The 14,290-nt window shown below is 44.2% G+C and overlaps 1 protein-coding gene across 1 annotated transcript in view; it reads right to left on the reverse strand.

Moving 5' to 3' along the window:
- Positions 1–14,290, reverse strand: part of LOC122390291 — a gene marked incomplete at its 3' end in the record, with an annotated part of 63,730 nt that overhangs the window by 8,178 nt on the left and 41,262 nt on the right. Inside the window, exon 3 of the mRNA XM_043383057.1 lies at positions 2,204–2,272. Within this exon, the coding sequence (XP_043238992.1) occupies positions 2,204–2,258 (55 nt within the window). The remainder of the gene's footprint in view (positions 1–2,203; positions 2,273–14,290) is intronic.

The raw sequence follows: 14,290 nt of genomic DNA on the forward strand, positions 1-14,290 counted from the left end.
GCACAGTTCTAAAACAAATTTCTTATGGCCTAAAAACGTTGAAACCATTACCTAGCGGAGGGAGACGATGAATAACGCAAGATGTCGGAATATCAGGATTGTAAGTTCTACAATCTACATATCTACAGTACCCTATAAACTGTATCAGAAAACTGTTGGTAAGTAATCAGCAACATTGTTAGTGCTCGCAAACAGCTCAGGTGCAAAAGTTAAGTAGCTTTCTGCATTACAGGCATGCAGCCGCATGGATGGGCAATTCTCAAATGAAATCTCATTACTTCAAATGTCAGGCATGGGATTAAGAGTAACCTGGTAGCGTAAGAGGATTTTCATAGGCATTTGAAACGTAAATAACTAAAATAGGTGTATAAAGCCAGCTGCTGTTAGTAATTTTGGTTGCAAATTGTTTACGCTGAAACAGCTTAATTAAACATTGTAAACCGAACGTCTGCATTAGAGCACTTCATGGGCCGGATAAATCCGTTATGCACGGATAAATCCGCGGACCGGATAGGATTGGATTCTAAATTTGTTAAAAAAGAACGGATATGGGCGGGCCGGATTTGGGAATTGAAGGTTGAACCCGGATCAAAACGGATCAAAATTTTAACATTCAACATTGAAGTTAAAAATTAACCTAATGTGTTAAGCGGCAGGATGATACCTAGCGTTACGGTCCAAACTCCATAGACAAGCGGACATACGGTTTTACAAGAGTTAGGCGACGAAATACTCAACTTAATTATTAAGTAATGGGCACCATTAGGTAGGCCATACAATTTTCTGTAGTACCGCATAGTCGCTGCAGTCAAAGGTGTTCTGGTTTTTATGCTATATGCCAAAGAATTCTTGCATGTAATCACCGGTGACACGACATATTTCTGCTTTATTGGGTTGGGCGGTGAAGTCTATGACGTGATCACAATGAAAATGGCTTAGTTTTGTAGAACATTGAATTCTGATTCCGGCACGACTCTCGCTAGTCCATTTTTTATTATAAATAAACCATTAATTGCGGTACAAAGTCAAAACTAGCCCGAAACGGCGCCCGCAGCGGCCGTTAGCACAGTCCTTTATGGTAACCAGGTTAGTTCACATTCCCGCCGCTATGCGAGCGGCGGCGGCGCCACCTGTCCTCATGTCCGCCTTGGACCGTAACGGTTTACCAATGTGGTGATTTTCATGTGGTTTTAGGTTTATAAGCATGGTTTTTGGAACCATCATGGTCTGTGAGATGTATGGCTGTCTGGTCCCTTAGATTGAATTTGTTAGTCCAGTTTTGGGTGAAACCAGTTATTGGTGAAACGGATTATTACGGATATTTTTTTGGAAGTTTGGCTGCAATACGGGCCATGGGTGGGTCGGATTCTGATATTCAAAGAAAGGCGGATAATGGGCGGATCTGGATATGACTTGCCGGATATGGGCCGGGCCGGATCCTAAAAAGCCTATCCGTGAAGTGCTCTAGTCTGCATACACACCGCACACAATATGTTTACGCAGTGCTTAATCATTTATACAACTAACAACCAACTTCTCCTTCTTCTCCTGACTTCTCCCAGCTGCAGCCATTAATTCTGTCCATCCCGCCCCCGCAGTACGCTGATGTCGGCCCGACCCGGGTCTCCTGGGGGTCGTACCGCGTCAGACATTGTGCTCTATGTGGTCCCAGAATGCTCCCCTGAGGAACACCGCAGGCGTGGCACGTGACGGTGGGGTAGGAGCACGGGTCCGCTGGGATGCTCCGCCGTATCTGTATCAACATCTGTGGCTGGGGTTACTACCTGAGGGAAATACGATTGTGTTAGTGTAAATGTTTGTTTTCTAGGTAGACGCAAAGTTGTTTTTCGGGATGATTTTCAGATATTTTTACATTTTCGATTTATCAACCAGCCATGCGAAGACGAGCAGCGAATTTCGTTCACGTTTACTGCCAGCAATGGTAGAACTTCTTTTATCCCTGACCTCTCATGGACTTCAACCATGTGTACTTCTCTTCCATCATTTTCAGTGGTGATGAAACTATTCAACCCTTCCCCAATTTCGGACCGGGATGTGGACGCTAATTTAGTAGTTTCATATAGTCGAATACATAATTGCTGAGTGGACACTGGATACCCTGGCTGCTGGTGGCTCGGTGCAGCAAATAACATTAGGCATTTCGAGGAACAGGGCATATTGTTGTTTGACAAATAGTTCTTACCTGCTGCCATGGCAACGGCGGCCAACAAGAGAAGGCGGCCGCCCGTCGCCGCCATCTTGAAGACGTATTCTGCAACAGAGAGACAAATGCGTTACATGGGTGCGCCGCAATCATCTACAGTAGGCTTGGCAAATTAACAAACAAAAGCGTATGAAACATGGTGATTGATAAACGTTTCAATTAGCACCTAAGTGAAAAACGTAATCGTCTTCGGGTAAAAGCAAAACGTAAAACACGACCTAAGTGATCAGAAAGCTATCAATGGCATTAGAAGCTCAGTACATTTCTGAAGAACAGACTGCATACTTATTGCTTATTTTCTTTTCAGTATTTTAGTATATCCAAAGAGGAAAGCTTCCATTTCGAATGGCCTTCTTCCCTTTCCCCGGTCACCTCTCCTTGTTTTCTCCCATTTTCCCCGATCCCAGTCCAGTCACGCGCATCCGAAATCCGCGAGCGGACACTGCTATTTCGCACCCTCGACGGCGCCGCGAACAAATCTGTCCTCGGCCGTTTCAATTTCGTCTCGATGGCAGCAAGGGTGTAGAAACGATCGGATTGTCAGCCTCCGCGACAGCCGGTGCCTCCCACTGTGGCTTTCGAGAGACGTTTGCGACGCACTCACGACGCTCACGACGCTCTGGGACGATCGCGACGCAGTGCGACGCACACGACGAGGGCGACATTGCAATATATTTCATCCAAGTGGCGTCGGCGAACCGGCGAGCTCGTTTCGTTGAGGATTTGTTTACAAGCTGCCTCCGCAGCAGACAGGCGGGTCGACAGAGAAAACACTCAGTGACAAACGACAATGACAAACGACACTGACAAACGACAATGTCAGCGGCAGCCAGTAAACGACTGAGGTTGGAACGGGCGTCTTCAGAGAGCCCGATGAGACGAACTCTCAGAAGCGATACGAATTTGTTGGCGAAGCAGGATTGAACGTTGGATTTGGATGTTGGCGGTGACTGGGGTTACTCAGAATCGAGATGAAAAGAATATGTTGACAATTGATATGTTTGAGAAATCCTATTGATAGTTAGCAGGCGTTCTTCTTCTCATGCGCATCGTGAGTTTTTTTTTGCACAAGCATATTACTGATTACATGCACGTACAAACGTGCTTCTTTGTATTTTTCGTATGAAAGTGAAGTATGTGTCAGGCTTCAGGCTCGCAAAAAAACTTCGTACGTTCTTACTGTGCATATTTCGAACAAAATATGTAGACTATGTTGGCTTAGTTGTTTTGAGTTTGAGCCCACCAAGTCTGTTATTCGGACCGTTTAACCTTTTAAATTAATTACGTAATGAAGTACACAAATCAAAATGTTTCAAAGCATGTCCTTTGAACATCTCCCGTTTCTGGAATCTCAAGTTGTGGCCGCACTTCTGTATTTTTTAGCCATATATTTCAAGTTTTTTTACGCCCGCATAGTGCTATCCTCTTGTCATTTTGAACTCGGCCGCACAATGCTGATATAGCTTTACCTCTTATTGCATTTTTGTGATACGTGCTTTTCCTCGATTTATATTGACGTTGCTTTGAAGAACAGGCAATAAACAGCGTGTGATATCGGATGTTGCTAAAAAATGAATGCCCTCTTTCAATTATAGCAGGATCAAAGGTGTAAGTATAATGTCATACCGTAAAGTCATATTTCATATTTCGGTCTGGAATTCCTATTTCGATAGTTCAATTCCTATTTCAATGGTCAATCAATGCGGCGACAAAAGTAGTGTTTTGTGGAAGGATAAAGGAGGTTCATTGGAATGTTTATCTAATTACAACGCGAAGAAAAACTAACTCGAAACACAAGTAAGTACAAATGCGTATTGCATACGGTGTACCCAACAGTTTATTGAATGATAATGCTTGAATGTAAGTCTTCAATAACCGTAAGAACTTTAAACAATAAGTCGCAAATGTCGCAACATTGCAATGCTGCCACATAATAGCGCGTCCCAACAAATCAAACAAAACCCCAACCCTTATTTTGCTAAAATTCAATTCTCTTCAGCCTCACAACACTACCCTCCCCCAACTCCACCCCTCCCCGTGCCGCGCCCATCTTAGTTCCCCATCACCCCTCCCCTCCCTCCTACACCCTCCCCCTCCCCTACCCCTCGAGCGGGAATCAGCTGACTGCAGTCAGTCACGAAACGTTGATCGCCCCCGGGGCATCGAATTCCGATTCTGCCCCGCCCCGGTCAGAAGGGACAGAAAGGCAACGGCTGGCGTCTGGCCGCAACAAATACCCGAACATAGGTACCCATTAGCAAATGGAAAGCCATGATGACAACATAGCAGTACAAACGTGTAAGCCGAAATCTGATTTGATAAAAGCAGTTTGTTTTTATGTTATCTCTCAGCTTAATAACAATAATATACAAACGATTATCACTCAATCATTTTATCTAAGATTAGCATGGTGTGGATGGTATCATGTTTTGTCTTTATGAATGAATGTTAGACGTGTATGTTAGACGTGTATGCAACGCGCGATTGAATGAAACGAGCATTGTTTTTATTTGGAACGACGCAGCGCTTTTATTGACTAACTATTTGTTGTTTGGCTAATTGGGACCGGCGAAAGTGCAATGAAAGCATTTGTCCTTACACGTCACAATAGGCATTCCGCTATCCCTATTTTCCTGTACTTTATGTTGTTTCTCAATTGCCTGGCCGTGCGTGTTATCGATTGTCCCATTTTCCATCGATAAGGGTCAGCTGAATTGCAGTTTATTCCCCTCCAAAAGGAACCGATCCACAAACTGATTGCTGGCCTGGCGGTGTCAGGAACGCGCCTGTCAGTAGCAGGGATTGACTGTTCCTGGCAAAGACAGCTGTTTTCCTGTGGTTGATCAATAGATACAGCTGCACCATTCAGTTGTCGACTAACAAGGAAATGTGTAAGCTCGGTATAAAGCAACAAAATATTAAATCGCCACAAAACACAGCTGTCTTGAACAACTTAGGCCTTACCTTTTTATTGGGACTCATGTTTCGTAGTATTTAATAGTTTGAATCGCAAAAGATTGGCATGGCGCTAGTTTACATAAGTACTCGTATTTGTGTAATTCGGAATGCCTTTCCAAGAGACACACCGATGGCCCATTGCCCTACCATTTTACTGAACAAACATCAAATCAACCAGTTTCTTTGCTTCCACACGTGCATCCTTTACGTCATAAAACCAGCTGCGGCCGCTGATTCGTCGACATTTCGTGACGTCATTCCGGTCACGTCCGAAAATGACAGCGATGAAATCGGTACGGCTCTCAGCCGGGTGACGTGGGGAGAATGTCAAACGGGTTTTGGTCATAGACGAGACGAGAGGGGACGACCGTGTCCGCAACGTAACTGAATTGGTTTGACGATGGTGGGTGAGCTAGGGGTGGATTGGTGGAGGTTATTTGTTTTGCAGTTTGTTATCAATTCACTGTTCACGTCATTTTGCATAAAGGTCGTTATAAGAAAATATTCATACGTAGCACAGTTATTTCACACAAATATCGATTTAGTGCTGCACAAACATTAACAAAAAGCCTAGGACAGAACACAATTTAAGAAAAATCAAGGACAGAAAAAAGGTTATCAGTCTACCACATACGACATGACATTTACGATATAATTATGCACACAAGAAAATAAAGACAACAGAACATGCTACAATCCTGGGCAATCCATGACATATGTTCTCTCTTTTTTCATCTCGTGCGCAAAAGGCTGGAGAGAAGGCAGCACCCTCCAAAGCAGTTGGCGGAGTGTAGTCGTTATTGGTGCTAACGTTAACCAGAGCTGCCTTCCTGGGCTGATTGGTGATTGGGTGATCGGTGATTGGTGATTTGCTGGCCGGCTGATTGCTGAGCTGCTCATTGATGACATCTGATTGTTGATTGGTTGCCTTGTGACCGGTGATTTGTAATCAAGCAATATTCCCGACATTCAAGAGCGGCAAATATGGCAAGAATGGGCACAAGAGCAAACAAGTGAATGGTCAAGTTCACGCTGCTCCAAAGTCCGCGATGAATGAAAGGAAGCAGAAGTGGGTACTTTTGGGTGTTCAGGCCGTTTGCGTTCCATGACAATAATATCATCCGTCAAACAATAACATACCGCAATTTTTCTTCTTTCTAATCAGATGATGGCTAAGTGTAATTTCCTTTTTTCGTACTTGCATGTCTGGATGGTATCCGTTGTCCCACATACGTTATGGCTTGCTCATAGCCATTATCGTCCTTTCTTCCGGTGTATCCTAGCTCCCAGTTCGATCCAAGCATTTCTAGCCGAGTTATGCTGGTATATCAGGAAAAAATGCGCTTTGAAACGGAGTTTTACGAATCACCACAGTAGAGATGAACAGCTGTTGTTCCCGCTACGCCGTTCGCTAAAATTGTCAAGGAAACTGAGGATAGCGTGGGCAGAAACGTCTGCAGGAAGACAATTTATCATTTCGTGCAATTGGAAGCTTTTGTTGTCTTTTGCATTGCTTGTTAATAGAAAACAAGAATACAAGGAAAAGAACAGAATACAAGGTTAAGAGCTCAGCACAAGGTTTACAACCCTCCACTTCAATTCTATCACCTCACAAAAGATCAACTCTGAAGCCATCTTTGTAACTCATTCATTCTCTGTTGCTAACTTGGTACAGATGGGGCAAAACAGCAACATAAACCAGAGGAAAAGAGCTTTTTGATGTCAGATTCGCGAGCGACCTATGTCGGGCTGACAAAGTCGGTCAAGAGTACACTGTGGATTTAATCTATGAGAGGAGAATTGTGAAGTTAGGGAGCGCAAAGTCCATTTACAAACGAACACCCTCTCAAAAAGAGGTAAATACCAATACGTGTTATGACCACGTACGATTAAAAAACGCACGGCGCTGTGGGAACCATGAAACAGCATCAACAATCTGGCATGCTCTAAGTGAATCAAAATTAAGCACACGACCAATTGCCATCATTATTACCAGTAAAACAATAATGGTTGACTATTAAGTAATGGAAGTGCCTTTAGCAATTAAAAGTTTTTGCAGGTGCACACATTATTTTGGTACCATCACGTGCGCCGATGTTTTTTCTATCCAATGGAGAAGACCAGGTGTCTTTAGCTACATTTTGCTCTGAGCTATCGACGTTTTCCCAAGAGACCACCCAAACCTGCGGCGCACGACAAAAAAAGGAGCCTGGCAATGGCCAAAATCGCGCGTCAGTGCGAGGTCATTAAATCTCAGTTTGTGGTAGGGAAAATGCCTGGTGAGATCAGGAAATTTCTTTTAAAAGTGTATGGAGCGACGGCATCAGGTGCGCCGGGCAACAGGTGCGACGGGCGGTGTGCCGCGTGCATGCGCAGATCAGCGAAGATGGCCTCCTGGCGGCGTTCCAGGACTGGGTCAAGAGGCTGGACCGGTGTGTGATGCTAGGAGGCGATTATGTGGAGCAGTGGTGCTGCTATTTATTGTGTTATATGTATTGTGTTTATGAAAATATAGCAACTTACAATATTTTATTCGTGTAGCCATAACACTTGGCCACTGAGCCCTGGTGATCTCGCCCTGGCGCACGATTTTGGCCATTGTCAGGCTCCTTTTTTGTCGTGCGCCGCAGGTTTGGGTGGTCTCTTGGAAAAACGTCGATAGCTCAGAGTAAAATGTAGCTAAAGACATCTGGTCTTCACCATTGGATAGAAAAAAGATTGGCGCACGTGATGACACCAAAAAAAAATGTGTGCACGTGCAAAAACTGTTAAGCTAGAGGCACTTCCATTACTTAATAGTCAACCCTATAAAGTTCGTTTTTTTCAAAAGGACGCTGGCTCCAAGTATGTTTTTCGAACAAGCACGTGTTTTAGCGGGCAAAACGAGCAAAAAGTGAACCTGAGAAAATCGAACGTCGACTAATTTTAACATGTGATTTATTCCCGATAATTTCAATATGAGCGTTTTGGAGCCAGATATGAGAACAGTGGTGACGTCATGCTGTCGAACATGCATTGCAATGTAACGTATAACTATCATGGACGGAACCGCTTACTCGATTATAAGCTCGGCAACAATGAAAAACTAAGTTTCACCCAAATTCGTTGACACTTGTCCCATTGCACGGACATTTGAGTGCCTGCTTCCACCAGTGACGTCATCATAATATGTTCATTTTTAAGAAACAATTTCCAGCTACTTACCGTGCACAATTTGAAATCGATTATTTTTCGGTAAGAAATTCTTGGCCAGACACTCAAGCTGCTAAAACTCACGTGAGAGCTTCGATATTGAACTTTGAGCCAGCGTCCTTTGAAAAAAAAACGAACTATAGTAACTTCACTAATCACTTAACGAAAGCAGATATCTACATTCACTAGGTACCTAAAATTCTTAAATAGCTGAGTGCCTCTTGCTTTTCTATTTAGCTTGTTTCAGGGACATGGCCCACATCAACTCAAATACTGCAGTAAGGCGGCATTAGCCTTCATACATCTCCGACCAATGCATGCAAAGCCCGGAAACCGGCTCCTCTGAATCAGGACTGCAGGAAAATCAGACGACAGAAGCCCTCAATCCTCGGCTGGAGAGCGGACAGCCATCAATATAGCCCTCGTTAGGGCAGCGCTGAGACCACCCGAGCAAACAAATTGGATCGACTTCGGCTGGGCGACGCCACGAAAAATATCGCGGGGGTGAGCGGTCGACTTTTTGCTGCTGAGGTCAGTGTGTTGGTGATCGGTGATGACTTGTGGTCTGCTCTGTAGATAGAAAATGTTGGCAGTAATTTCGGCTAAAGTTCGTAAAATATCAAAGCATTTTCACCCTTGATTGAAGAGAAATTATTGGTTAACAAGTTGCGGCTTCGATAAAAAAAAATAATCCATCAAACTCGGTCTCTCTAAAAGCAAAGCAGGTAATTAAGCAAAATATCCATTACGAACGGTTTTGCATCCGGGCTAATTTCATGTTTATTGCTAGTAAAGTAATAAATATGGGATCAATTTGCAGTTTAACAAAAAGCACGCTTCCAGCAAGGCCACCGGGCATCGATGTTCCCCACCACCCCAAATCGTGATCACCGTCCGGGGCGAACGACCTCTATGAACCCGGTGACGTCACAAAACACCAGTGACGTCACTAACACCTGTGACCGTGGCCCTGGAGCGGCGAGCCTACTGAAGGTCGGTGTCCGGCAGTCAAGGCCAGGGTCCGTCTCCGCAACCAACGGTCAACAGCCTGCAATTTACATAGATCCAACAGCCTCCAATTTACATAGGTCCAACAGCCTGCAATTTACATAGATCCAAGGCTCCTGGGTGCTTCGGTAAACCTCCCACTGCTGCTAGTGCCGTGTCCAGTGCCGTTAAAGCAGCTGTTTTCGCTGTTTTCTCACCTGTAGAAGATTGGTCTGCTCTTCCACGGCTCTCCGACTACTGCATGTTGGCCAGTGATGGCTCCCTCTACTGTCTTGTTTGCTACCGAATACCTACAGGTACCCGACCCTAGTTCGAAAGGAGCTTAAAGTTTACTGACACTCCCCGCTGGTTATCAAGTTTTCCCGCTGTCTGCTGCAACTTCTCACAACATAAACTAAGTGTCTGGCGAGTTTGGAGTTTGTCGACACCTCCTCAGTGCAGTGAATGGTGAAATGCGATATGGGAGACCACAGGAAAACTTAGGATTATACAGGGTGATTTTTTTTACTTGTTAAAAAGTAATGAGGTCTAGTGGGGTTAAAATGCAATTATATCCTGCAAAATTATATGCCAGGATGACGAGCATTCTGGGACATTTTGATTTCATGCAGACACGATGCGAAGGAACGTCTATCGTGCATTTTACTTGTGCTTGAAGTTGCCCCCTCTCTTACCGACACGAATCAGCCCGCCTGAGCACGTGTTGAACAGCACCATGGACTCCCATACTCATTAGGCGGACTGAAAAGGCTCCTATCGCCCATTTTCAGCTCTGCCAGATATTTCCACTGTTTTCTTGTTATATCTGCCATAGCTGGGTCCAAAAACTAGAAGTTTAGGGAGGGCAGGTCGAGGATTTTGATACTGGCGGCCCTGATGGTGTCTGATTCGCTGTTTTTCTTTCTCCCTGAAGACTGATTCTTCAAAAGCTGCTCATACGCCAGATGGACCGTTTGAAGGTTATTTATGACTACAAGCTTGTTCATGCGTTATTTAACGTCTTTCTGAGGTATCCCCTTGATCATCGTATGCTTCGAACTGCCTCAATGCTTCAAAATCATCGTTTTGTGTCGTTCCTTACTGAACGGGGGTGGACCATGCGTGCCCGATTGGTGGGTCATTTTCAGGCTTCATTGGGGCCGAGGCCGTCGGTTAAAAGGGACAAATGATGACACCATACAAAATGTCCCAGATTTATCTATCACGTGCATTGCTTTTTTGCACGCGATTTTTCGATTTAGGGACCACCATTGACGTTTACTTTTTAACAGTTAAAAAAAATCACCCTGTACTAAGGCAATGACCGCGGGGACACAGCGGAAGACCCTCCATTGTCTTGTCGGCAAGCAATAGATTATTGAATCGAGATTTCTGCAATGCTCCACGTCTAGTCATAGTGGCATAGGGTGCTCAAAGACGTTCTAGATTTCCATAGAAAACCTGAAGCGATGTTAAGGTGCGCTTGGAAAGTGCGACCACCCACTAACTATAGCATGCTTGCCGGTATCCTGTAAGTACAATCAAGCCGTCTTATTTAGGAACACCTTTCTCCATCGCGAGGTCGTAAGAAAACGGATCGTGAATGCACATGTCCCGCAAGGACACGCTTTTCCCCAAAAGCCTATTCCGCCAAAAACTGCACACCGGGTCATTGGTCACGCAAAACTCACGGAATCGGCTTCAATTTTGTATTCCCTCGTACTTTCACAAAATAATGGTGCCAACTGAGACTCGTGGTTAATAATAATAAAGACCTAGTATACATATGTGTTTCTCTAAGAATATGCCGCACGATATTAACGGTTGGTGAATACGCTGAATATCCTTATACCCAATCACGTGAAATGACACGGCCTGGTGTATTTCATCCACGCAATTTCCATATGAATGCAGCTGCTTCAAGGAAAGGCTGCTGAGCATCACATATTTCACTTTATTCTTTTACCGAGTTATCGTGAAATGGTAATTGTCCCCCGTCGTGTGGCAAATAATACTTCCGCAGGCTACAGCTAGAACAGCAGCTACAGCTAGGAGTCGCAATCTTTGTCATCGTCATCGCCACCGTCGCCGTCATCTTCACCGCTGCGAACGCAATCACCTGTCCTGATCCTGCACCCAGTCTTTGATCCCAGCAATTCGTCTCAGTGATTCCATCACAAAACGAGGATCATGACCACCTCAACTCCACGACGTTCAATTTCCTTGCTCCCTCTTTTCTATCCTCAGATTCGCTCTGGGTTTGCTAGTGGATCCACGTCTAATCCTAGCCGTTTCCCCGCACGTTTTGAACGTTTCTCGCCGATCGTCCTAAATTCTTCTTCTATAGCGCACCTTTCAGGAGCGAATGCCTTCAGCCTATCGCGAGATGGAGCTCACGAGACGGTGACAGGGAAGCAGATGAGGTGTCGAACTCGAGATCCTCTCGTCAGAGAACGGAGAAAGGCGAGGGCAGATGTTTGTTGAAGATGTTGGAGGCGAAAGCTAACGGAAAAGTTGATGAGAGGTCGTGCAGAATGGAGGTGAAGATAAAAAACGAGGTAACGGATAACTCGCGAGTAAATGGAAAAACGGGCCAACTTCCACGATGCCTTTGGAAGGGTTGATTTTTATGCTCCAAAATAAGCTAAGCTAAATGGCTTTGGCTGGCTATGGCTAAATGGCTAAATGGCTAAAAGTTTTATGGAGTGTTCGATAATTGTTCTTGCCAGGCTGATTATATCTAATTGTAGAATGGAATGGTTAATAAATAGCATGGCAATAAATATCAGATATAGATCAAAACATACATTACCGTTGTAAACATTATACAGGTCATATTTTATCGTTCTCAAAACAACAGCCTTGCACACAAACACACACACGGGTCATTCGAATGTAAACATAATGAGGCTGCTTTTATCGGCTAATTTTCTCGCAGCATCTCTTGGCGACAGCCCATTTGGCGGCTCTAAATGTCTGATCTGAACCAGATCGGATCACTTTTCTGGCGCTGAGAACACTCTGTCATGCATAATGAGCTACAACGGTCTCATCAATTGGAGGACGCCATTTGGAGCTTTCACTGAAGCATTAAAGTGAAGATGGTGTCATTTGTAACAGTAAGAGGCAGACGATTTAGGTGACACTTCTCGCTGAAACTGTCCATTGGTGTCATGAGTCTTACGACGGTAATGTGCAACGTCTTGATGATTTTGGCATGCCATTATAATACCTGTCAGTCAGATCGTTTTTTTTTTTCATTTGCGTATATCACCAGTTGATCAATCTAGTTTGTTTCACACATTTGGATGTCTTTTAGCATGTTTGTCATATGGTATACACATATGGTATATGCATATGGTATATGGTGTATGTTTGAATTTCCAAAGCAATATATATATATATATATATATATATATATATATATATATATATATATATATATATATATATATATATATATATATATGTTTGAATATTTCTGCTCCGACACTAGCGATCATAGCACATAAAGCATCGAACGCAGTCGCAGAAATCGCCCACGCCCGGATCGCGCTGAATTATTGCAATGGCAGAGGTCGTTTCCGACAAAGTGCACAGGAGACCAATAAGACATATCTCCGGCACAGAACATTGACTGCCGTGATGGCATCTGACATCTGCCGATGGGTCCCCAGGTCGTCGGGAACGATCCAGGTCCGTCTCGCCGATATCACCTTTAGAAAATAAATCACCAGTCGATAGTATAAACCATAACGGTAAGCATGAGATCGATACGTAATTGTGTATGAGGTACAGGTTGCGAAATGGTTGGTTTTGAGTGGAATTATTTCAGTGCATGTCATGAAAAAGAGCATATCAGAAGTGATAACTATATGCAACTAGACACATCTGTCACTACTTTAGTTATGTAACCATAGATGTAATGCTGATTGCATCGATTCAAGCTCCAACCCACGGTTCCCAACTCGCACCACAATGTCACCAGCTCTACAGATAACTCATGCGTCAATACCAAATATCATGAAATATATCGAGCACAATCGTCAAAACTGACCCTGGAAGAGTATCTCCTTCCAGTAAACTCAAGAGAAAACACCGCAAAACAGCGCAAAACTCGGATCCATCTGACCGGACGCCAGTTGCAGTGGAACTTACAACACGGCTCTACACTTAAAAGTTTCACCAAGAGTGACCCGGTACCCTTTGCTATTGGGTTTTGGCTCGTCTCGGAAAAAAACTGAAACAAGTGTACGAGTTTATAGTGCACCTCGCCAACTTAAGTTGATATGAGTGCTATGTCCGCCGCGTTGAGTTTTTGGCAAGTTGAGTCCACCTCAACTTCAGCAATATTTGTTGCTTCCATTTCCTGATAACAAGTCTTATGGTCACCCCAGAGTGATTTATCGACAGTTATTATTTGCTTCTAAATTTCCGGAGGTCATCAGCTCCATTGATGCTAGCGATCCGACAAAGGTTTCTATGGCAACGACAAACAAGCTGCTCAACTGATGATGTGACTTTGATCGTGATCCTGATTAAATGGTGGCCACAAAGGAAACTTGACATAATCCATCCCGGTTAAGCTTCCAAATCGCTGTCCAACGGCCCACGGTTGCTCTTCAATGGCTCGGAACGGTCGAGGCTATTAAATTATTTGGTTGACGGTAGGTATCTAGTGCGGCGATACTGCCGCCGTTCATTCTCGTATATCACTGCATTATAAATGCATGGCTACTTAAAATATTGATCTCACCATGTTTAAGAGACATCGCAGCTGCTGAATCTCCCAGTGCCGTGGCTTCCTCAAGAGCGTGGGTCATAAACTTCACATAACAAGACAGACGGGCACAGAATAACAGTGGCGGAAATCGTCCGCATCGAAGTTAGTCGCTGTCATGCTCTACCAAAAGTTAGCGAACGCTGCGT

Source organism: Amphibalanus amphitrite, unplaced genomic scaffold (genome assembly GCF_019059575.1).
Source record: "Amphibalanus amphitrite isolate SeventyFive unplaced genomic scaffold, NRLGWU_Aamphi_draft 000389F_arrow, whole genome shotgun sequence".
NCBI lineage: Eukaryota > Metazoa > Arthropoda > Thecostraca > Balanomorpha > Balanidae > Amphibalanus > Amphibalanus amphitrite.